This window comes from Triplophysa rosa, linkage group LG15 (genome assembly GCF_024868665.1).
Source record: "Triplophysa rosa linkage group LG15, Trosa_1v2, whole genome shotgun sequence".
NCBI lineage: Eukaryota > Metazoa > Chordata > Actinopteri > Cypriniformes > Nemacheilidae > Triplophysa > Triplophysa rosa.
Window position 1 is genome coordinate 7,961,487 of NC_079904.1, and position 26,448 is coordinate 7,987,934.

General features: G+C 40.4%; 1 protein-coding gene across 2 annotated transcripts; it reads left to right on the plus strand.

The window, feature by feature from the left end:
• Positions 1-53: 53 nt before the first annotated feature.
• Positions 54-26,008, plus strand: foxo3b (forkhead box O3b). Of its 2 annotated transcripts, XM_057352771.1 has the most exons (4): positions 54-615; positions 807-1,503; positions 22,351-23,795; positions 23,932-26,008. In XM_057352771.1, exons 2-3 carry the CDS (start codon positions 967-969, stop codon positions 23,779-23,781), a joined length of 1,968 nt encoding a protein of 655 aa, XP_057208754.1. In that variant the 5' UTR covers positions 54-615; positions 807-966; the 3' UTR covers positions 23,782-23,795; positions 23,932-26,008. The 2 variants fall into 2 exon arrangements, with proteins under 2 accessions (XP_057208754.1, XP_057208753.1); XM_057352770.1 differs by having other exon boundaries at positions 22,351-26,008.
• The last annotated feature ends 440 nt before the right edge of the window (positions 26,009-26,448 follow it).

Below are 26,448 nucleotides of genomic sequence, written 5' to 3' on the forward strand. Positions count from 1 at the left end.
GATCCCATGCGCGGAATCTAGGGGGCAGGTCCCTGTCAGCGGACTGCGTTTCTCTTCTCGCTCTCTAGTCAGTCAGTCCTAAATTGAGTTTACTTGAGTGCTGACAGACGAGTATAGCAGCCTGTGGCTTTAGATAGGGGCATAGGTGCAGTAAAAGAAGGGCCTTTCGGAAGGAAATTTTTCGCATCGTACAGTTGACATCGAGACGTTTGCACGCACTCTTTCCAGACAGTGACGATGAACGGGACTCGCGTCTCTACCTTTAACTGTTAAAAGAGATTTCGGGAACGAGAAGGAACAACGCGTCAAACTGACAAATGGCAACAAAATACCAAAGCACTCGACGAGCACGAGTACTTTTAGTCTCGTTCCTGTAGTTGTCTTGATCTGACAACGTCGTTTTAATTCGTAGCGAGCTTTATGCGCCGTGGCACTGACAGCTCTTTTGTCACTACAGCGACTTGCTGCTTGTGATGATTGCGTGCGGTGACGTTGAGGCGCTTTGTCCGTGGCTACTGGTGAAGTGCGCTGGAGAGATATAGTTGAATTACATCAGTGCACCAAGTCGCTGGGAGTGCGACAGAGAGAAAGAACACAGTGGGATCTGAGTGAATGGTGCGTATGCAAATTATTGAATGGTTATATATACTAATGCATACATATTCAGATTTGTATGTTGCTTATTACAACAGTGATTATTTTAAAGTGTATTGAGAAAAATGATTGATGCTCCGTATTGTTTGATTATTATAAAATATGGCTTGGCTGTAAATGCATGTTGCATTTTTGTCTTTCCTCAAACACAGGGTGAGGTTCAAGTTTCAAGTTCAAGTTTTGCACTAGTCGTTCGAGGAGCGTTAGAGCACTATTTAGAGTAGAGACGCATTCATGGAATGCGACTGTGACCGCGTCCCACTGCCTATCTAACTTTGAACTAGTGAGCAAAGGGGAGCGACGATAGAGACGATGGCAGAGACAACCCTGGAGCCGTTCTCTGATCTGGACGTTGCCATTGATCCGGATTTTGAGCCGCAAAAACGGCCGAGATCATGCACTTGGCCACTGCCGGAGTCCAGCTCGGCGAAGCCCGCGTCCAATGACACTGACATAATTCCCGAGGAAGAGGACGATGAGGATGACAGCGCGATGGCGATCAACGCCAATGGTGTTGTTGAAGGAGAGGACACCGGCAGTCCGAGCCTGTCCGATGGACTGCATGCAAGCGGGCAGGACAACACGGGCTCTCCGCTGTCCTCCCAGCTGGGTTCAGCGACCGCGGCGAGCCCGGGGGCGAGCGGCCAGGGCAGCCAACAGCAAACCCCACGGAAGACCTCCTCGCGGAGGAACGCCTGGGGCAACCTGTCATACGCAGACCTCATTACTAAAGCCATAGAAAGCGACCCAGACAAAAGACTGACACTGTCTCAGATTTACGACTGGATGGTCAGAAGCGTCCCGTACTTTAAAGACAAAGGCGACAGCAACAGCTCCGCTGGTTGGAAGGTAAGCGAATGTGTGCGCGCGAATGTATGCATGTGTCAGTCGCGCTCCCGTGCGTCTCTTTCATTGTGCACTGATGTCACTCCACATCACAACAAGAAACACATGTCCGTGTGTTTTTTGGAGGGGGGGTGAGCTAGAAGGGGTTTGGATGGTTTGCGTGCGCGTGCCTCAGCGGTATAGTGAGATCGGTGACGTCACCGGTAAACAAACCCTTTCTCTGGACGCCAGCATTAAATAAATTACCCACATTCTCGAAAAATAAGGAATATTAGACAAAATATCGCTCAGCTGGCGAGTTCGTTTACATTAACTCATGTAAATCCAGTTTCTTTTTCACTAAGGAACATTTGCGTTTTGTTATTATGGTTAAACTACCCAAAATAGTGCCAGGCATAATAAATGTTAATGCTAATATGCACACACTGCTTACATAAAACTTGGCACGGTAGATGTACCTGTGATAAATGCTGCTCCAGACCTTGTTAAATGGCATTACTGATTGCGTAATGACTCAGAATGGTGCGAAGTTCCTGTCACAACTACCTTCAATGGGAATATCATTGCCATGATCCATAGCCAGCACAAGACACATGGACCTTTCACTAATACAGCTAGTGGGTTGGGGGAGGGTATAAATGGATGGGGCTGAGGTGGTGGGGTGGTGGGTGCAAGGTCAAGGACAGTTGAATGCAGAAAGCCCAGCTCGCCTGTCCCTTTGGCTGTAAATAGCCATGAGTTATAACAGTGAAAGCTGGGTTACTGCTGTGCATGTGCCTGTGGCAACAGCAAACTACTCGCGTAAATTTGCACCCCAGAATGATCGTGTTTCCCAAACAGCTATGTGAAACATCCGTTTTTTATGATTAAACACTACAACCACATTAATAGCACAAGTACACGCAAAAAAAAACAAAGTAGTATAGTGCCTGTTGCCATTCTGTCAAGTAGAAAAATGTCTACCCATGTGATACTGAACTCCTGTGTTACTTAAGCTCTGAATATGACACGCATTCCAGCACATGTCTGAGGGCTATATTTGTGTACAGTGTGTGGACACCAGGGTTCACACAGCGTAGATAAACACTCCAGCAATTTAACCGAATAAACCGCCAACATGCAAATTCCAAGTTTTTATCTTCAAACACAATAAATGATTGATGTGTGCAAGCACATCAAGTTCTTATGAGAGGAACGAGATTGACTGTTTTAGCATAGGTGACATTACATAATGCTCCTCCTACTCTCCTCAGAAAACAGAAACAGAAAAATGTAGGTGTAGAGATGGTGAGATTTTATAGTTTTATCATCCCTCTTCACGATGAGCTCTTGTAATGACAGGCTGGGGGTAACTTAAAATCACACACTACACAGTTTTTAATCTTCTAATCTCGTCCACCACACATTTGCCTGTAACCTCTCACCAACGCTATTACCGCTCTGATTATCTCACATCTAATCAGATTACATTAGTCATAAAGACCAAACTACTACTGTAATGTAATTGCACCATTCTTGTTCCTGGAACACTTCATATTTTGAGCTACTGAAATGAGGCCTATTGAAATGTTTCAGTCACAGTGAAGAGAGGAGAATGATCGCTCTCAAAAGGGTCTGTTTTCTAAGAAATCCACTTGGTACGGTTCCAGGATGCTTTTTAAGTGTTGCTTGTAATCTATTCATTGTCAAGAGGGAGGATTTCAAATGCAACATTCGCTTCATGCGTGCACAAATACATGCAGCATAACTTTCCTAGAAGCACCATATGTTTTATAAATATATCCGTATTTGAAGAATGTTTTGTCTATAATATTGAGAAAGGGTGTAGGGTGCATGTGTTCACTTGTGTACCATCAAAGGTTGTTGTTGCTTTTGATGTCTAAGTGCTGTGTAACGTAACAATAGGCAAGATGGTTTTTATGCATTTCTGTGTGGTATTACAGTGGAAGACAGAGGACAGGAAAATATAGATAGTGTTTAGTAGCATGCCAGGTCTGCAGTACTTCGAAGTGAAGGTACAAGGATGTTGATATGGATGTATAGGTGAGCTAATAGGTCACCGTAAATGTTGTTTGATAAAGTGTACACACTGATAAGCCCGATAAGCGTATGGACCACAAGCCTCCAATGACAAATTCAGCCAACACTCGCTCCTACATACTTTAAGCATATCATCTTTTTCTCCCCCTTTACCCAGAGACATTTTCATATTTGAAAACATTTGATTAAAACACAGACTTCCTGATCAGGTGGTGCCTACGGAGGCCCGTCAGAAGCAGATCTGTGGTAAGGACATTTGAATTTCTTTCTAGTTTGGCCTATTCCTCATCACACACCTTTTTCATGACCTTACTGCCCCAACCAATTTTTTGTCCTTCTGTCTCCTGCTTGGTAAAGTTGTTCTTGCTTGCAGCGTTGACCTACTGTAAGGCTTTTTAAAGTTTAATTTGTTTTCTTCCCGGCCCGTCATTTCCAATTACGCGCGTCTGTCATGACATGAGCGCCGAGGCAGGGGTGGATAAATCGTTTTTGGTTCAAATTTAATTGTGTACAATAAAGCTAGCTTTCTGTGTCAGGGGCTCTTGGCCAGACAAATCTAGCGGTAATGAGAGGAGATGCTTTGTAGTGAGTGATTATTACTAAGGAAATATGTCCTCACTGACAATCTCTAGCATTTGCCCTTTGAGAGAGACCGTGTCAAACAAAAGTAAGCGATTGGTTGGTGACGCAGATGGTTTCTTTGGGTGCTTGTGTGTTGGAGCGTGTGTGTGTCAACTTGTGATTAGCCACAGAATTAGATTGATTAACCAAGATTAGATTTAGATTACGCTCGATTGAACGTTGCAGTTCCGGATCATCGTGAAGCAGGTGTTATATCTGGGTCTGTGAAGACTTTCAGCTGTACAGATGTTGACTAAACAAATGCGCTTTCTGTGACATAACACCACAGTGACTACGTGCACATAGTCAATTTGGTAGTCAAATTTGTACGGCCTGGGGAACCTCACAGAGGGCATCACTTGGCACAGGACACATTTTTAATCTGGTCAAATAATGCATCTGTAGGCCTGTGGGAATTTGCTTAGGTGAACTTTTGGTTTCCTCACTAGGGGGTTTGGTAGGACACATCTTTGTAATGCATGTATTGTAAAAAGTGTTTACAATATACATTTATTTATCTCTATCTCAATGTTTCTCAATCACAATATTTCTAAAGTGTAAGTGTCTTCCAAGAAGCCAGGTCATTACAGCACAGTCTGCGCAACAGCCCTATCTCCTCTTATCAATACAGTGGGTTCTAAATAAAAGACCAATCAGAAGCTCCGCGCATGGTGAGGTCATCGACACAAGTCTGTTATCTGTTTTAAGAGTCCAATGCCTTGCAGTTTCAGTGAATCCTTATCTTTTTCACTGCACCTTTAGTGTTTACACACCTGCCCTGGGGTCAGCCGTGGTGATATGGATGTCAGGGGAGGCCAGTGGATCAAGTTGAATAGACTGAATAGACAGAATGCTGACTTAGCAGTAAAGTCTGCAACAGGTCCAGCTGCTGGACACATCAGCAGTTTGTTATCGGGCAGCTCAGGGAGAGCGAGGAAACCGTCTATGAAGATCATTATGGGCTTAAATCATGTGGCGTGCCTTTTGGCACACATCAGATGCTAGGATTTTAATCTCTAACACTGTCTGTCTTTAAATTACTGTGCAGTTGCTCAGTTTTGTCCCATTTACCTCTGCCTGCACTCCTCCCCCACCTACCTCACATTTTCTGTCATGCAGTGTTTATGGGGGCATGAAATCGCTCCACAGCTCATGGGCATTCGCGTGCTGCTACTTAGACTTCCATTACTGATATGTCTGTTTCGGTTTTTTTGCATTTAGTTGAAATTTGTCTGTCTCTAATTTCTATTTCCTTTAAAGGAAATGTACAGTCTCGAGTTGAAAAAAGAGAATTCTTTGTCTTTGCATATGCCAATTACCCTCCTCTTGGAAACAAATGATCATAAGGTGTAACCTAGTCAATATGGGTCAATTGCTACTGTGAATGTCAAAGACCATGATGTGAGTGGTGAATTGCAGCACAAGACAAGCAGACAAACCAAAAACACCATCCCACAAAAACTTCTAAGAATCAAAACTCAAAATTAAGAGTTTTTGTATTGTACTATAAAACTACTGTAACATTCGAAACTGAAAAAATCCCTCCAAGCAAAAAACAACAACACTGCTCTAAAAAGCTGGTCCTGTACTTTCTTTCGACAAACTGTTATTTGCTACACTGCCATGGAAAAATAAATCATACTTCCAATTTGTATGTTTTTAATGGCTGTACAATACAATGCTTGTGTAGAAAAAACAGCCTGATATTTTAACAATTCTCAAAAAGCCACATTTTCGAGAGTTGGAATTAATCTGTCAAATGTTTCACTAAAAGAAACCTAGAATCAGTGTTTACAGAATTATTTGATTCACCACACACAAATCTTAGTCACGAGACCAACATAAAAATAAGTCAGTGTACTAAAATCAGTGTCATTATTGAGCATATGATCATATGTTCATAGTTAAAGATACACATTTTCAAACTTGGACCGAGGCTGTTGTTGAAAAATGGTTCAATTTAAAACTACATTTAAACTGATAACATTTAGGCATTTGGCATAAGAACATTCTTATGATGCGACTGTTTTAAGATGAAAGACTTTCCTAAATGGACGGTGCAAACACACACAATTTACTTCTGCTATTTAAAATAATAGCTGTAGTAATAGTTTGTTTGAGTGGCATGAAGGGTCACAGGGTTTAATGAGTAAACATGCTCTTCACCGCCTGCGCTCGCCGCTCACAAACCGTCACGCTCCCTAAATCCTGCAAGCCAAGCATGTAGGGTCAGAGAATAAACACAATTCACTACATTTTCATGATACCCCCTTTTGTTTTGGGAGTAATTAGGAGTGCCTGAGACTATTTCTTTGTATGTCTCTTGGTTCCTGTGGTGTTTGTAGATGCCATTCTCTCTCTCTCTTTCTCTATACACACATTTTAGCATAAAAACTGATTTTTTATATATCCGCCTGTATGTATGTCTGTCTCTTTTCCTGCTTTTTCTTTCTCTATGTGTAGAGGCCCAGTAAGGGGTTACATGGGGTTCGACAAAAAGGGGCCCCTCGCTTTCTCTTACTCTTCCTTATTCTTTTTATCTCAGTTTCCCTCCTTCTCTTTCTCTCAGATTACTGTGAAAGTGGGTGGGGGTGCGACGATACACTGTCCCACGTTGTATGAAGACTTTTGAGGGAAACATATAGTATATAGTGTATACAGTATATAGGTATATATATAGAATATAAGTGTAAAATGACAAGTTTGCATTTATACACGTGCACACACATGTAAATGCTTGTTATTTAAAGTGCAGGAAGTTGTTTTCGTTGTGTTTTTTTACTCCATCTCTGTAATTCCAAGAAAGCATAAAATGACCACACTGTTTATGTTTCTTGGATGCAGTGAGATTATACAACAACTCTGGTCAGAGCTCTGTGGTGGTGACTCTGGTATGCAAAGTTTTGCAAAGTGGTATTGCTCAAGTCAAGGACAGTATCTTAAACTTAGAGTGTTTAGAGCTTTATGTAAAAGTATCTTAATACACACAAAGGGCAGAGAATGGCAGAGAGAGGGAGAAAGACAGACAGATTGGTCCGGTGGGACAGGACTGCTGATGATCTGGTTGAGGATGACATCACCGCTTGACTGAAAGGGCTTTTAGACTGATTGATTTATGTACATGAAAGTGAGAATATGGCACTGCCATGTGTTGTTGTTTGCAGAATCAGTGCACATATATAATATTCAATGTATTGCTGCTCTTAAAGGGACTGTTCACCCCAAAATGAAAACTCTGTCATCATTTACTCACCCTCATGTAATTTCAAACCTGTATGGCTTTCTTTCTTCTGCAGAACACAAAAGAAGATATTTTGAAGAATGTCGGTAACAGAAAACCGTTGGTCCCCATTGACTTGCACTGGTTTTGTGTCCTTACAATAGAAGTGAATGGGGACCAACGTTCTTTGTTTACCAGCATTCTTCAAAATATCTTCTTTTGTGTTTTGCAGAAGAAAGAAAGTCATACATTTTTAAAATGACAAGAGGGTGAGTAAATGATGACAGAATTTTTGTTTTGGGGTGAACTATCCCTTTAAAAGTCTTTTTTTTCTTCTCATTTTTTCTTCGCTCTCAGCTCTGCTTGGTAAATGTGGGTTAGTGTGCCTTTCCTGCCTCTCCTCTCCCCACTTTTTCCCCTTGTTTGTTTTACTTTCCCCTTTCTTCCACCCAGCCTTTTACTCCCTTCTTTTTTTCTTCTTCCTGCAGCTGAGCAGTTTTTCCAGGAGCACACAAAGGCAGTGGCCAGGCTTTCTGACACACAGCGCATTGCTGAAAGTCTGCTAGTTTGTTATACAGACATGCATTGTCATTATTCCAGCTAACATACCAATGTTATCCCGTACAGAATCTCTTTCTGATAAAGATGTGCACTAGGTGTTGTAAAAAACATTTATTTTAGTGGTGTGATGTGCAGTGTGAGGATTAGTCTGTTTAAACTTGAGGCTTAGTCAGGTGGCTGGTCATATGAGCTGTCTGAGTGTACATTGTGCGTGTATGTACACACATAAAGTGTGCTAAAGCTCTTTTGTATGTGCGTACACAGAGCGAAGGCAGATAATTTAACCGAGGATCACACAGTAATGAGGTATGTAGGATTACATCAGTTTCACGATCACACCACATCATTTTCACATCACATCAGACTGCTTAATGCTGAGAGATGACACCAGGTACTAACAAAATGATGCGTAAGTGCAGAGATAAGAGGGAAAAGAAAAGTCACTGGGAGAGTAACCGATAAAACAAGATAAAAGATGATGAAGGAAGCATACGTTTGTTAAGGTTAATCAAAGTCTAGTTCCTTATATTATACTGAATATGATTTAGCATTATCATTAAGACTTGTCAACACATATTTTGTGCCACAAGTGTCGTCCACACAAATATAAAGGGAGAAAATGAATGTTTTTCATAATTTACTCACCCTCTTGCCATTTCAAATCTGTAAGACTTTCTTTCTTCAGGAAAACACAAAAGAAGATATTTTGAAGAATGTTGGTAACCAAAAACTGTTGATCCCTATTGACTTCTATTGTATGGACACAAAACCAATGCAAGGCAATGGGGAACAATGGTTTTTCTGTTACCAACATTCTTCAAAATATCTTCTGCAGAAGAAAAAAAGTCATACAGGTTTGAAATGTCATGAGGGTGAGTAAATGATGACAGAATTTTTATTTTTGGGTGAACAGTCCCTTTAAAAAGGCTTGCATACATAAAAGTAAAAACAATGTATATGACCTCCTCTTGACTTCCTGTATGTGTGCAAGAATGTATACATTTACACAAAATTTTGTGTTTCTTTGTGTGTGTTTAAAGTATACAATAAATTTGATTGGGCAATCTTCACGCTCCACTGAGATTGCGATCAGGCAAATTTGACATTGGAGCACACAGCCCCCATTTAGTCAAACAAAAGTTGGCACAAACCCTAAATCTGTAAATATGTCAAATTTAACTTCTTACACAGAGGTTGAAAAGTCACCGCATATAATTTCCATTTTTACTGAATGTTTTATTTCTGCTTGATAACTCTAAAACTGTACAGAGACTGAGAGTGCTCTTGCTGAGGGCGAACAAATTCTATTGGCTAACTAGCACTCCTCCCCCAGCCGTGATAGGCTCAGAGGTTCAGCGGGGCACTCAATCAGCGCAGTGAAAGCATATGTAGGTCAGTGTGTAGCTGGGCTGCATGGCGTGTTCGTATGTGTGTGTGTGCTGCGCGGTTGCGTACACTGGCAGTCTTCCATGTCTCTCTCAGAGGGAGAGCGGAGGGGGAAGGGGGAGAACAAGAGGACAGAGGGAGGAAGGAGTAGATCGTGAGGCCTCTGCTATCCAGTCTGCACTAAATGCATTAGTGTTTGGTCCCCAATCTGTGACAAACATTCGAAACAACTTTTCGTAAGGACCGACTCCAAACAGATTTTAATCTCATGGCCAGATTTGCTCTTTTAATCCTGTCAAAATGATTTTAGTGCCAGAAGGTCAGCAATGGCCAGTTTCTATGACAACATCTCTGAATGAACTTTCGCCTAAACCACAACGTATAAATACGCAGGGGCAGCAATTTGTCTCCTTTCAGTGGTTCTTGCTTTTTGCGAACTCTTTATTTAACCAGACATACCATTGGCCAACGGTCTTGGAAAGCTGTAGTGTTCTCGAAGCAAAATATTTTACAAATGAGAGAGTAGAGTGAAAGGGAACGCCAGGGTGGGTAGAGGAAAGAGCAGGCTTTGAGTGTTGTTCAAAACTACACTTCTCCATCTTTAACGACTTTGCCCTGAGAATGCCCCGTGTACTTTTAGAGCACTTCCCTCTGGCACAGCGAGGAATTTTTCTAGAGTCCCTATGGCGTGCCACAAAAAGCACAGAAAGTGTGTTGAGCTGCTAAGCATGCCCGACAGTGAATTACCTCGCCTCTCTGAACGTCCCAATAGACACATGAACATGTGCAAGACAACCTGGCAAAGGCAAAAACATCCACTGTATCTCCAGACGATATATGTCTAGACGGAGAGAGAAAGGGTCAGACAAAGAGTCTCATGAGCGACTCTGTCTGTGCATTTTACAGTGAATAAACTCAGTAAGCACACATACCCAAACACAGAAAGCCTGATGGGTATTCTACACTTCAATGAATTATGAATCACTGTTGTTAGGCAGACTAAATGCTCAAGGTCTTTCACCCAGATTTCTACCTTTTTTAACTAGATGGAACAAAAACGGTCAAGCTGCCTGCATAGGTATTTGAATGGTTTTTAAAGGTCCAATTGGTAATTTTTGGGGAGGATCTACTGACAGAAATGCAATATAATATACATAACCATGTCTTCAGAGGTGTGTAAAGACCTTACATAATGAAGCGTTATGTTTTTATTACCTTAGAATTAGATATTTCTATCTACATACAGTACACCACGGGTCCCCTTACATGGAATTCGCAATGTTGTTTCTACAGTAGCCCCTTAGCGGACAAACTGCTCTACAGAACGCGTTTCGTAAATACGTTATCTCCTTCGACACAGAAGCAAAACATGATGACATCAGTCCTGTGTCAGCCACCGTAGTGCTTGGTAACAGAAGGGTGACCGTTGGAGAAAGCCATTGGTTGCAATTCGCAACCTCACCGCTAGGGCTGCATGATTAATCGCAATTCCCCTTCAAATCGCGATTGTGAAATCACGAAAACTGCGATTATGTTTTATGCGCAGCTTGTTCATGAAGCAGGGGAATGAATAGCGGGAAATGCTGCTCCATCTGAAAGCACTGCGTGTTTGAGTCGCTTATATTGCACATTGTGAAAAGCGCTATATAAATAAAATTGAATTGAATTGAATTATAACGTGCATTTAAAAAAGCAACACCCGTCAAACATCATCATTATAAATATAGTTTATTGTCATGAAAATACCTGATGAGGCTTGAAAAATAGTGATAGAAAGATGCCAGATGCGATGCAGATAGGAAGACCGCATTTCCTGGTTATACGCGTGGTTCTTCTGTGGAGCACTGGCGTTTCTGCGCTTTCGGAAGCATCTGCATTTAACCATACTTCACTGACAGACTGCGCAGCCAACCGCCAAACCGCGTACGGTTTCTTATCGATTAATCGTGCAGCCGTAGATGCCGCTAAATTTCATTCACTGGACCTTTAAGCATACTTCTGACATGTAGATGTTTAAAAAGTAAACATTTTAATTATACTGCCTTCTATACAAAATTTAGCTGAATTCTTAGCAAAGGATGTGCTCTTTGCAAAGTAGATGATCCCAGAATGCATCGTGATGAGCATTGAAAAGAGGCGAGAGATTTTATTCAAGACTGAATAGGTTAAAACAGTATCAATAAAAAATCAAGTTTGATTAAAAATTGATCATCTTATTTAATTTATTTACAGTATGTGCTGTATATTTAATTATCATTTGAAACTTAGGGACAAGCTGATGTCGTTCGATCGATGTATTTGAATCAGTTGTGAGTCTCCTGTAGTGGGCGGTATGAAGGCAGCTCCCTATGTATACAGCAAGCAGCGAGACGGCTTTAAAGCTAGTGCTATGGCATTTAAACAAGAGTTTCGTTGACACATCGTAACACAACTAGGTAGTGAAGCAGCCAGCTGACAGCCACACCTTACGAGCACACAAGCATTACGCCAATAATTTTGGACCCTGTAGGCAAATGGACGTAGAGGAACCAAAGAGTAAACATCCTGCCCACCTTTTGTCTCGTGATCGTACCGCAACTTCTGTCTGTCTGCAAACAAAAATAGAATATAAACTCGCTTCCTTTTTTAATGACTATTTAAAACAGCAGATTATGGCCTTCGTGGTTTCTGGTGGTGCAAATGTAGGCCTACAGTAGACGATATGTAACCCAGGCTAAAGTCTCATAATGTATATATGAGATAACAAGTATCAAAGTTTGATTTGAATCATTCATTTCACTATGATTTCAATCTTTGGCCTTACTCAGTCAATATTTCAGATGTCAAGGTGATATATTCACAAAATGTTCTTTACGTTATGTAGGATGACTTAAAACAACAAATCTGGGTTTTCACTGGCAGGGTGACATATAGTGTTCCATAAAGCAACGAGAGCAAATCCACAGAATTGGAAAATACACAGAAAAACCGCAAATGTACCTGGCGTACATTTTTAATATTTGTGCCTGTGTGTGAGAGGTAAATCCAGTTAAGACACAAATCCTAAATGCACAGTCTGCTATATCTTGCCTAAAGGGATGCTGTGGTTATGGAGTAGACGCTCGTGTGTGTGTGTACACAAGAGTATGTGTCAGAGAGAGGGTTGTTCTGCAGGTTTTTCAAGTTTCCAGCTCTCCAGTACTCAACCGAAGAACTTGTCAGCACTTTTTCTTCCCTGCAACCACCCCTGCTTTCTAAATTTCTGGAGGGATTACTGGTCACACCTCTTTCAAAAGTGGTTTCATGGTGAGATTGAGCCCCCTGAATTGGCACTCTGCTCATGTATCAATCTTCCTTAATGGATGGTGACCAGAGCTACGTGCTCGCTAGAGGTCCACTGCTCTCTCCTAGAGCTCTTTTTTAATTCCAGAGAGAGGCCCGGTTCAACACTGTGTGTGTGTGTGTGTGTGTGTGTGTGTGTGTGTGTGTGTGTGTGTGTGTCTGGTGTGTGTGTGTTTGGTTTGTGGCTTGTAAGATGTGTGTGATGGGTGTGTGTGGATGTGTTGTGGGTGTGTGTGTTGGTGGTGTGTGTGTGTGTGTGTGTGTGTGTGTGTGTGTGTGTGCATGTGTAACGATTCTGGCAGGGGTCCAATTCGCCAGAGAGCGTGTGAATGCATTGGCGCTGCTCCAGAGAGTTCAGCAGTAGATGAGTTGTTACTGGAAGGCTTTTGTTCTTGGTTCCACCAGAGAAAAGCCCTTCACAGGAGTCATCCAGTCGAAATGGCAGAAGGGAGAAAAGAGAGGAAAAGGAGAGGCGAGAAGAAAAACCTCCAAATGTCCTACTTGTGAGTCTGATTTATTATTAAGGATTTCAGCCTTTCAGCTTCGGCTGAGATACTGCTGTCGTGTAGAAATATGTTCCAAGTCGTAATGAGCCAAAATGACCTAAAGCAGTCTTCTGAGATCAGCAGTTTACTGTGGAATCACGGGACTGATTATGCCCTTAGACATCGTAATTCATTGACACCTTTAATGTAATGCAACAAGGGCATGAACATATAAGATGTTAGTAAATTAAGTATTTTTCCTAAACTATGAGCTCCATTCCAGTGGTTTTTAAATTAAGCTTCTTTGTCGTGGTAAACTTTGTTTTATATTATATTTTCCGGGTCAGGTTAGTTAGCCATATTACGCATGTAGAGTAGTCCCAAAAATTATTTCGACCATACTTAAAGGGACAGTTCACCCCAAAATAAAAATTCTGTCATCACTTACTCTCAAATCTGTATAAATCTCTTTGTTCTGATGAACACAGAGTAAGATATTTGGAAGAATGCTTGTAACTAAACAGTTCTTGGCCACTATTGTATTGACTACCATAGTAGGAAAAATTACAATGGTAGTCAAAAGGGCCCCAGAACTGTTTGCTTTCCTACATTTGTCAAAATATCTTGAGATCAACAGAACAAAGAAGCATTTTTCCAATTCAGTGGTGGCCAAGAACTGTTTGGTTACAAGCATTCTTCCAAATATCTTTCTCTGTGTTTACAGGATAAGAGCAATGCATAATGGCAGTTAAGAAATGTTAACAATTCGCCTGGATTGGCTGAAGTGTCAAAAAGTACACTTCAGACTGGGTGCAAGGGACTGTGGTAGATGTAGGGAAAGAGTGAGCGTGAAGGGGAGGGGTAAATCAATAGACAGGCACAGTTTGGAGGACATGCCTGTGTGGTGTTTCAGTGTGTTTCAGTGTGTTTCGTCATGATGGGAAGCTGCGGCATTAGTGAGAATGTGCTTAAGACCTCAGGGCCTCAGAGAAGCAGAACAAAGACACATAAAGACAGAGTGAAATGGAAGACAAGACAGCAAAGAAGATGAACGAGCAGAGAAAAGTGACAGTTCAGAGCATCCTGCACCTTACACAAAGAATGAATGTGCTGTTCAAACCACATGTGCCCCAGACACTGTCCAAGACAACTGAAGCTTGTGTTTGTTTGCTGTTTTCATTGAGTGTGTAGACCGATGTTTGAAGCATTTCTTTTTGTCTTTTTTGGTCACAGATAGTAAAGCACAAAGACGTAAATGAAGAAAAACAGATGAGCGAATTTTAGTAAGAGGGACAGTTTGCGTGCACTGCCTTAGTTGTCGTCTGCTTTTGCCTGATTCACTAAAACAATTATGCAAATTGGGTAATAGTGCAAAATCTCCCCTGTGCAATTCCCGATCTTGTGGGTCAGTTCTTAGAGCTTTGTATGCACTCCTTTTAGGATTTTGCACTGAAAAAAACTTTATTTAAATACCCACAGTGAAGCTCTATTTCAGGGCTAGTCAACTGGTGGCCCGCGGGCGGCCAAATGCGGCCCGCCAATCATCTTTACCTGGCCCGCCTTAACATTTCGAATAAGTGGAGAGACTTTAAGAATGGTGTGCTTTAAGAAATGCACGTCCTGAGACGCCACATCTTTGAAAGTCCAAAATGCTACATTCAATACGAAAGTAATTCCCGCAGCTTATAACGATTGACGTCGTGTAAAGCGATTTGATCGGTCTGTCCAAGAAACTTAATGTTATTTACAACATTATAATCAGCAATCCACAGCCTCAGGCAATCGGTTTGCGCACGCGATAGTTTGCATTCTCCCTCCAGAACTTGCGCTTTAAAGGATCTGCCCTGCGTGGGGCACATGAATGCGATAGGAATTCAGCCGAAGATGCGATAATAGCCATATCTATGACAATAGCGTTCAGTTTTTTGCAGAGACCAATTGATTCGCTTTATAAGACACCAGTTTAATGTCACAAAGGGCAGGAATTACTTTTGTGCTGAATGTATTAGGATTTTTCACTTTTATTAATTTGAATTTCATTAATTCAACCAAATATCTTCATAAATATCTTCTTGAAAAAACAATGCCACCCACATCTTGGAAATACTGTGGGAATGGGGGTGAGTAAATTAACAGCAATTTCTTTTTTGGGTAAACGAACGCATCAAGGAATATAAAATACATTTAAAAAGACAATATCCCTTTTAATTAAATATAATGAAAAGGCACACATACTGGATGCAATATTTGTTTGCATGTTTTAATACATGACCTATAAGTAACAGCAACAAAAACAGTATAAAAGGAACAAAATGCAATAAATAACAGAAATACAAAATAACAGAAGAAATTATGATATGGTAAAAAACTGGCCCGCATCCTATTTATACTTTTGAAATCTGGCCCTCAAAGAAAAGACCCCTGCTCTATTTCATTGAATGTATTGGCGGATTAAACTTGGTACAAACCTGGTTACAGTGCAACATGCATACGTGCCCTTACCGAACCCTCCCCAGAGAGACGTGTGTGTTATGCACGTCTCAATATTTCTATGTTTAGAACTTAATCTCCTATTTATCCAAACATGCACACACACACACACACACACACACACACACACACACACACACACACACACACACACACACGGCCAAAATGACCTCAGCCTTAATCACCTAATCAGGCCAGTTTATTTTGAAGGAAGACATTAGCACGCACCTCTCTCCGCTGCATTACAGAGGTTAAAGATGTGGACAGATAGATTCACAGCGCTCAGCTCTTCAAGTCTGCACTCAGCAAAGTTTACACAGACAAAATGAACTTGTCACCTTATCTGAAGTCACACTGCAGCAACCAATGATATCTGCGCTCTCCTTTTCCTTCTATCTTCAAACACAGGCAAGAGTAGTGTACATACTGTACGAAGTAACATACTGTACAAAGACTAAAAGTGCAAGGATTGCAAAATCTTAATTGGTATAAGAGCCAGTGGAGTAGATTTCTACCTAATTTCGAGTGATACATGTATTTGGCTAGTTGTGTTTAATCCTCCCACTCAATTATCCACAGATGATATAACTTCAGAACTAGGTCACACAAAGTGTTTCTTTAAACACTGACCATTACTATATAAAGATTTGAGTGCAATACTGCAATAATTTTCTGTATGTGTCTGCATGCACGTGCAAGACAGCAAGTGTATTTATGTTTGTGTGTGTCGCAGAAACAGGAAATCATGTGGCCCAAAAGTCAAGGTAGCAGGAACTACAGAAGGGGGGAGTGAGAATTGCTGGTACAGCAGAAAACCCTGTGGCTCACTCTCTGCTGCAACGTTAGTTTCTTTGTCTTGTTCTTTTGTCGCTACCCCAGTGAATTGTTAGCAAGATCCCTGCACTGATGGTTCTACGGTGCATTATCATCATACAGTAATATTCACTAACGTTGCATGGTGAGGAGCGATAAAGAAATGTTCCTTTTGTATTTATCTACTTTTTGCAGAAAAAATGTGCGTGGGGGTGCTGGTCCTCCCTACACTGGCAAGCTCCGCAAGATAAAGAGTGTGTTTGTACACTAAGTTTCCGCAGGTGGAAACACACGCATGTGCATTTTTAGCTAGTTAGTAAAAAAGGCTAGGGGTCAGTTTTAACAGCACTTCTTCTGATGTTTAGTGGGATAAAAGTGGAGGTCAGGTCAGCCTGTTTGCTTTAAAAGAGTGACCTAAGCTGTGCCCATAATCGCTCTTTAGTCTCTATATGCACTAGTATGGGGTGATGGACAACTTGGTGTTTTCCGAGGGATTCAATTCTCTGTATTGCTGTTTAGCTTTATTTATTCCAACACACGCTGGTTAATATAGCAAACCAAATAATTTTTGTCCACCTTACTTAATCGCAAGTGTTTAATCTTTCTTGACTAACTAACTTGGGTAACTTTATGAAATGCATCCATCCATCATCAAAGTTGACAAATATAAAGTATTTTTTATCAAGTAGCCATTTTCTCAAGTCAAGCCAAGAAGCACATGTATGTCACAAAGTTGTATCTGCAACATCTCTAGAGTGCATGCTATGTGGAATTCACCATCTAGTGCGTAGTGAATGAGGGAACAATTTTAACACTTTTGAGCTTTGATTGAGCTTTGAAACCACCAATTCACCACATTCATGCAGGCTTACAATAAAATTGCAAAACCCAACGAAACAGGCCGCACCCTTGTGATCGTAGTAAGAAAAGCAGTTGCCCACAAATACAAAACACAACACGGCCTTTTTTCAATCAAGCCCAGATGTGCACAAGAGTGACAAACATTAGCACTGAGACAGAGCCAAACAATGATCAAGTTGCTTTCATACACTGCTAGAGCCACAGCAATGTGATGACAACAGCCACATGAACCAAATCATTATGAAGAATATTATTACAGTAGAAAGAAAGAGAACCTGTTTCTCAGTCTTTGATAAATAACAATATATTACACTCACACTATATTTCCAGTATTCCGCCTGTGAATCTTTCAGAAAGTGCAATGAAATGTGCTTCTGATCTAAACTTTTGAAACCAATGATTCACTGATATGTCACAAGCTCTGCCATTATTATGGGTTAAATATAGCAGCTGTGGCTGTCCAAATACGTGTCGCTTGTTCAATACATGCTGCTTGCACTTCGCTAGACAAACACTTCCCTGGCACGATAAAGTGAGAACCAAATATGGCCATGATTGAGAACAGATTTGTTGGAACCATGAAATATGGCTTTATTGCTTTCGTGAAAAAGCTTTGGGATTATATTATTCAAAAACGAAAATCTGTCTTTTATTAGCAAACCTTTTTAACTAAATGTATAAAGGGTTTCACCTTGTATTTGGCCAGTATAACCTGGGACATCAAGGGACACGGTGTTCCAAAATGTAGCTAAAAATATCACATGTGTGGCTGATGTCTGTTCAGTGTTGTTTATGTGCATGAGTCTTGGGTCTTTCATATTCCAAGATGGGTGTTGACCATAAGGGGTTAGACGTGGGAAGCAGGTTAAGCACTGGAGTGAAATACACGATGCCTACATGTGTGAGTTGTTTACTATGAGTGAGCACACATTTCTACTGGATTTCATAGTCAATGTTCTCCACGTTTCACTCCGTTCCCTCCCTTTCCTACAGTACATCTGTAGGTCTTGCATACTTCAACCATCAACCAAAGTAACTGAGATTTAGATGTACAGACATTTCGCTGTCCTCACTGCCTGACAGGAAGGGCACATTTAGTACTGTCTGATTATACAGGAGATACTCTTCTCCACTGGATTGGTTAAATATAGGTTTCTGAATCTCTTTTGCAATTTTACAGTACATTTTGTCAAGGATATTGATCTATAAAAATTTACAATGGTAGTCAAAAATCCCCCAGAACGGTTTGCTTTCCTACATTCTTCAATGTATATATATAAATATTTTTTTGAACGGAGCAAAAGCATTTATAAAGCAATTTTTCCTATGGTAGTCAGTGGTGGCCAAGAACCAAATATCTTTCTCTCTGTTCATCAGACATTCAAAGACATTTATACAGATTTGGAACAACTTGAGAATGAGTAAATGATGACAAATGATGAGTAAATGATTTTGGGTTAACTGTTCTTTTAAGAGTAAGAGAAAGTTCATTTTGAAGGTGAAAGCTGCAAAACCAATGTAAAATTCTCAATAATTTTTCATCACCATGTTTCCTTCCTTTGTTCATTTTGCATTTCCACTGTGTGTGTTGTTTACGCTGGCTAAACTGAAATGATGGGATATGCAGTTGTTCTTTGGCACACAACATAGGCCTGATAATGAAACTGACTGTACCCAAGACATGTCCTACTCGTTGCCACATAATACTATTACTACAGGGACATTGCAGTGACCTCTTGGCGAGTCAATGGCTGTGACATGCTATAATGTAATTGGTAATGACTGCTTGGTTAGCTCTTAAATGTGTACACACTTAACGTGTATCTGAATGTTTGTGTTTAGATACGATATAAATACTTTGATTAAATGTAAAATCAGTAAGGAGGAGTGACTGTGTACATTTGCTGGACAAGCACCAATGAAACATACTACTGTGAGATCAGCTATGCAACTGCTGTGTGTGTGCCTGTATTCAAGCACTGTGATTGGCTAAAGAGAGTGGGCTGGGAAGGCCCACACCCCCTTGATCGAAAGTCACAGAATAAACAAGGAGGTCTTTTAATGTGCCACATTATGCAATCTGTGCACTATACACACACACACAGGCTTATCAAGCTTTGAACTGGAAATGTTTTGGAAACATTAGCTCCATTTATTGCTAGTGTGTAAAACATTTCTGGAGGGAGGGAGTAAACATTCACATAAATTAAGTTTGTGTGTGTATATGCATTTTTGTTTCTAGCTGGTTTGTCACGAACGGCCTACAGAATAAAATAAATGATTTGAGTTTTGTGCCTTCAATGAACCAAGGAAACTGTTAAATGGCTTGACCTGACTTATGAACCTCTGAAGGAACCGAAGAATAACAGAGAGCATAAGAAAAGAAAACATACAGAATGTACTTTCAGAGAAAACTGGATCGCCACTCGCCAAGCAATCCACTTCAGTTTTCAGATGAAAATTTGCATACAAACTCATTCTCTTTCTCTCACGCAAACACACATACACACTTTTGCAAACAAGGCCTGTCCTGGCTGGGAAATGAACATTTCGGATGGAATGGAATGTTCTCTCCTTCTCTCCAGCAGTCAAGGCAGCTGGGAATGGGATGAGGCGGGAGTGGGAGGGTGCAAGAGTTTTAGTGTGCTTGGACCGTGTATGTGTGAATGTATAAACTCCCTCTCCCCTTGCTGTATCAGTGACTGGTTTCTCACTCCATTCCAAACTTTCCTAACTTATTTCTAACTCTCGTTTAACCCTGTTATAGCCCATCTTAAAAATATAAACACCGGATTATGCTTTGGATGCGTTTTTAATTTCTTTTGGTCACAAACGCAAAGATGACACAGTCACGTTTTATTTGCACATTGCTGGGAAGATTTCTCATTCCCAATAAGCTTACAAACTCCACAGTCACTAAAAGTGTATTTGAAAGTCAAAGTGTTCAGCTGCCAGATCCTTATTCACACACTGGCACTGCCCTGACTTACTACAGTCAGTGAAGTGTGGAACGCTCCTCAAATACTCGTGTGTTTGTGTGTGGAGAGAGATTTATGGGTGCTTATGAAGCTGTGAATTGTATTTTTTTGAAAGGTTATATTTCTAGCTTATGAAACCTTATGGCGAGCATCATTCTTCATGCAGCTGGAGTGTCTTGATATTACAAATGTTTACTTCATCTGTCAGTATCATCTTTTTAATACCTCTTGTTCACCTTTATTTTTATTTTAGATTTATTTCACAGCAGTGTTTGTTTGGTTAATTTGTAGGTTACAAGTTTGTAGATGCACTGGCTTCCAACCAGCATGCAATAACATTCACACAAAGCACCAGACTAACCAAATACACTCACTCCTCTATATCTCTTAGCAAAAGAATGTGAGTGAAGCCATAGTTGCGTGTGTGTGCATTGCGTGGCTGCTGACATTGATGGATTGTTACCACATGTTGCTGACGGACAAAAAGGTCTCTGTGTTCCAGAGAGATTCGGTGTGCAGATGGGCGTTCAGTTAACAGCCTTCAATACACACACACGTGCAGTCTGCAGAGAGATCATACCATTCATATTGATTAGCCGTTTAAACAAAACATGAGTGAAATGTAAACAAAACAGGTGAAAATGTACACCAGGTGGAATTGTTTAGATTTGATGTAATCTTAGGCTTAAAAGAGAGAGAATTTGTTATGCCTCATTAGTTTCGGGCTGAAAGGATGAGCTTTAGATTAAGGAAAGTGTGTGTACGTGCTTTTCTAACTGAGAGGATAATAATAGGGTTTAAAAGGTGTGCGCATCTCTCAGTTTTTACTGTATGTAGAGCATAGCATACACAGGGTATATACAGTATGACCTCTTTGGACAAATCTAAAAAGATGATACAAATTTAATGCATACTTAGAAAACAGATGTATAGTATAATGCAATGTAAGTCGCTTTGGATAAAAGCGTCTGCCAAATGCGTAAATGTAAATGTAATACTTTGTAAAATGGCAGTTAAGACTTTTTAATACTTTTTAAGACCCCTCCATACAGTACTGAGGAACATACTAAAGGTATAACGCGTAAACTGTACCTAAAATGAGAAAATGTATTTGGTGTCAATGGCACCGTGTTTGTTTAGAGCTGCCAAGCAAGTGGAGAAGGAAAATTATAGCTCGTAATGACTTCATTCATAACATGCTGCTCCATTGAGGATTTAGTCATACACTTCCACCTCTTTTCCCTCACACATATGCTCTCACACACAAACATTATGTCATTAATCTCAAGAGAGACTTGGCACTGTAAACACCAGTATCTGTGGTACGGCTCATCTTAACTCAAAACTACATTACAAGTATGAAGTAAGCTGTTTCTAACACACACACACACACACACTATATTCATATATGCATATAGATAGATAGATAGATAGATAGATAGATAGATAGATAGATAGATAGATAGATAGATAGATAGATAGATAGATAGATAGATAGATAGATAGATAGATAGATAGATAGATAGACTTTTTTAAGCATTTAAGACCATTCTTTCTAGTATTACAGGGGAAAAAAACAATGTTTTCGAAGATTCAACCTCTCTGTTATGCCAAGGTTACTGGCTGTAGAACATTTCCTCTGCTAAATTACTGTAGTTACACAGCATATTGTGCTTTCTCAACCTCTCGAGATCACATTGTATGCTTAATACACAATGGCATCTATTTTCCACCGGTTTCCTATTCAGTAACACTGAAAAATACCTGTGCGAGTTAGGCAACCATGAAAGGAGGATTATTTTGGTCTCTTGTGCGTTACATCAATGGTTTGAGTAATCTGTATAGATCCTTATGTCTTTTTCAACAAAGCTGACTTATGTAACACTAGGAGTTCTAGCTGCACACAAGTGAGAGTGTATGTCTGTATCAGTGTAAAGACGAATGAAGATCTAAAGATCTAAACAAAAAAGATTTTGTCTGTTTAAAGCATGAGATTGAAACCAAATGCTTTTATTCTAAATCACATGTTGGTTATCAGAATATTCATAACCACCTGTTTCTGCTCTATTTCCAGAACTCCATCCGACATAACCTGTCCTTGCATAGTCGTTTCATCCGGGTACAGAATGAGGGAACTGGGAAGAGCTCCTGGTGGATGATCAATCCTGAAGGGGGGCGGGGAGGCAAAGCACCAAGGCGACGTGCAGTCTCCATGGACAATGGTAACAAATACACCAAGAGCGCACGTGGGCGAGCGGCCAAGAAAAAGGCAGCACTGCAGGCTGCCCAAGAGGGTTCGCTGGAGAATGTGTCTGGTGGTGGTGACCTGTCGAAATGGCCAGGAAGTCCCACTTCCCGCAGCAGCGATGAACTGGAATCCTGTTGGACTGACTTCCGCTCACGAACCAACTCCAATGCTAGCACCTTGAGTGGACGACTGTCACCTATTCTAGCTAATCCAGAGCTTGATGATGTCCCGGATGGCCCGCCTCTCTCCCCAATGCTCTACTCCAGCCCCAGCAGCCTCTCTCCACCTTCGTCCTCCTCATCAAACTCCAAAACTTGCCCGGCTGAACTTCCGGGACTTGCTGACCTGACTGGCACAATAAATCTCAATGAGGCTGACAACCTAATGGATGGTTTGTTGAACAACATCACCACACAAGGCCAGGTAGTTCAAGGGGGTTCTGCTTTTAGTTTTGGCTCCAAAACCACCACCTCTTCTCCAAGCTCCATTTCCACTTCTCAAACTGTGGGCAACAACAGTGCAGGATTCAGTAACCCCATTTTCGGACCTTCAACTGGAGGACTACGTCAGACACCAATGCAGACCATCCAGGAAAACAAGCAAACATCATTTTCTAGCATTACGTGTTTTGGGAACTCACTTCAAGAGCTCCTGAATTCTGATTCATTGGGCTCTCACAGTCATAGCGATGTCATGATGACACAGTCGGACCCGCTCATATCACAGACCAGTGCTGCCGTCACCTCTCAAAACTCCCGCCTTCGCAATGGCCTCATGCTCCGTAATGACCCGATGATGTCATCGTTTAGTTCGGTGGTAAATGGACGAAGCAGTCACCTCCAGAATAAGCAACACCATCAGGGGTCCAGCGTACAAGGTTCTTTGCGCTCTCTCTCCAACAACAGGGTTCAAAGTCTAGCTAATGATGCTAATAACTTAGTCTCTGCAAAGCAGCACCTCCAGCCACAGTCCACTATGTTGATGACACAGACTTCACTTTACTCCGGGCTGAATGGAGGTAATGGGATAGGGATCTGTAACCCGTCAGGAACAGACCGTTTTCCTTCGGACTTGGACCTGGACATATTTAACGGGAGTCTGGATTGTGATGTGGATTCTATAATTCGTACAGAACTAATGGAGTCTGATGGACTGGATTTTAACTTTGATGCATTGGTGCAAAATGCTGTTAGCCTGAATCCTGTGGGAAACTTCACCGGGACAAAGCAGTCCAATCAAAGTTGGGTGCCTGGCTGACAGCATTTATATAGGTGAGCCAAAATGTCATGTAGAAATCAAAATACAAATGACTAATACAAGAATAAGAATGTTGTGTTTTATTATACATGACATGTTGGATCTAATACAATTAGTATTGGTTTTTTATTACATTCATTTATTATCTAGGCTCACAACAGCAGACAAACAACAAATAAAAGAATAATGAACATCCTGCAAAAAATCCACCAGACTTGAAGTATCCTTGCCAAGTTTGCTGTCTGCAGCAAGTACTGGATGAATCTGACGACTACGACATCATCAAAATGTTTACCTTCAATTCAGCAGAGCCAGATTATAACAAAAGACTGCCCAATGGACACACAAACAATCTTATGGTGAACTCACAGTTCATGCAACATTATGCAATGATAAAAATGAAACAATTGTTAGTGATAAAAAGTGAAACTGAGGTCTGTTGTAGCTTTTCTGTCCTAGTTTAGTTTCCTCTATAGTCTTTCTCTGTTTTCCTAACACTTTTGTTAAATGATTGGCTGTTTTTGTCATCGTCTAAGCACTAATTTTGTCATTGTTCAATCTAAATAATACAACTAAAGGTCAGCAAATAATCTGGAAAATTTCAGTATCTAGACAAAGTGCACTTTGCTTTCATTTTTATCGCATTGTTACCATACAAAGTTAGCTTCAAATTTGAAATATAGTTGCCTCATAACAATAATGAAATAATCAAATTGTCTGTGGCTGATTTTAACTGTATAATGATGAGTAATTAATTCGTGTGCATCTATAACCATACAAAAAATGGCAAGATTTAAAGCTTGGCAGGGTGGAGGCATTTTATTTATTGGTTTTCGCATATAAATGTAGCCAAAAGTATAAATTAATAAAATAAAATATTTACTTGCATTGTGGACATTTCCATGCCATACCAGGTGCTAAATTATCAGTGTTAAGCCCTGTCCTTTATTAAGGCCTTTTATGTTTTCCTGGCCACAAGGACATAGCATAAATGATTAGCGGTAGCAATTAGAATAATGGCAGCATTCAATGGTGGATGGGACTTTCCTCTGGAAGCCAACTTTACTGAGCAAAAACAATAAGCTATCTTTTGTATATTTGCCAAATTACTTGAAAATGTAGAAGATGCTGGCAGCCAAAATCACAAAACAAAGTGAGATCAGGGGACTTTTCTGTCCTTATATGCAACATGCATCACTTGCTCAGGGGAGAGTGGGGGCTCCATTACAACATCAGAGCCTCATCTTGAATTAACTGCATCCTGGCTGTGTACAATTAAAACGTTTTATGAACATTTGTTCATAAATGTCAAGAGATGAATCCATCCTGTGTTGTTTAATGATGTCTTTACTGGGGGGGGAGGGTATTGTCACTGTATTAAACTTTGTTTTGTTCCATTGTTCAATTATCACAAAACATGATGTACAAATCTTAATGTTTGGTGTACCTGACCCTTCACTGCATACGTTCATGTATGCATGCATGTAAATGTACATATGCATCATGTAAAATGCATATCTATGTATACATCCTGCTATACTTATGTCATGTAGTAATAATACAGATAAATCTTTTGGAGTCCATGTATTAAGCTAAACTATGTAATTGTTAGATGGGTACAATTACCATAGCAGTGGTGTCAAACTTAATTTGTGTCGTGGGATCAGATTATCATCATATTCATTCTAGTTTTCAGACACACGCTGTACCAGTGATATCCACAATGCGGCAAATTCATTGGCCTGAAAACCACCCCTATAAAACAGCTTACCATGTAAATTGATTCAAAAATTCAAAATATTGTCATTGTCCCCAAACCTGGCTTGCATGTATTCTTACACCTCCTTTTATGGGAATAAACCTATTTTAAAGACATCTGACACAGAGACCTGTCTTCCCATTTACTAGTTACATCTTTAAACATTTCAGGTGTTTATTTACTATTTCCATAGTGATAATCTGCATATACCACTATTCCCACATTTTACCACCCTGACCGTAGCCTTCTTTCCTCCCTCATCTCCTTCATAAAACCTTTGCTGTTTTACCTCTTTATCTTATAGTCATATGGCTTCTCTACTAGATGTTTGTGAGTATTTTTTCCTGTGTACTCCATTTGAATTGTAATCTAGTTTGTATAAGAAATGGTGCGCATGTAAATAAAGCTTGATTAAGCTATATGTCTAAATTCTTTGAAAATTCATTTAAACTCTAAAAGTTACAGTTTTCTCCTAAAATCAATTATTTTAGTCCTGTTACACTATGCACGCTGTGTTTATGTTCAGTCACTATATAAAACAACTGGTATGACTTTACTGAAAGGTCATTTTTCATGTCTGACTTTTTTTAATCCTGGGAAATTCCCTGTGGAATTATTGTGCACTGCCCATATACAAAGTTTTAATTTAAACTTAATTGAACTTTGGTATGCACATGTGCTAATTTAAGGTTTATTGTCTATAAAATCATCCAGTTTATTTTTTACAGCACACATTCTCTACCGACCCATAAAACAGTTCACAAATCCCTTATATGTACAATTTATATGGGAAATGTTTACCAACTAATAGAAAGTGTTGGCTTTCCCTCTCTGACAGAGCCATAGGAAATGTCTGGAATCTCCCACCTGTCCCAAACACGGACACATTCACAGGCCACTGCAACCAA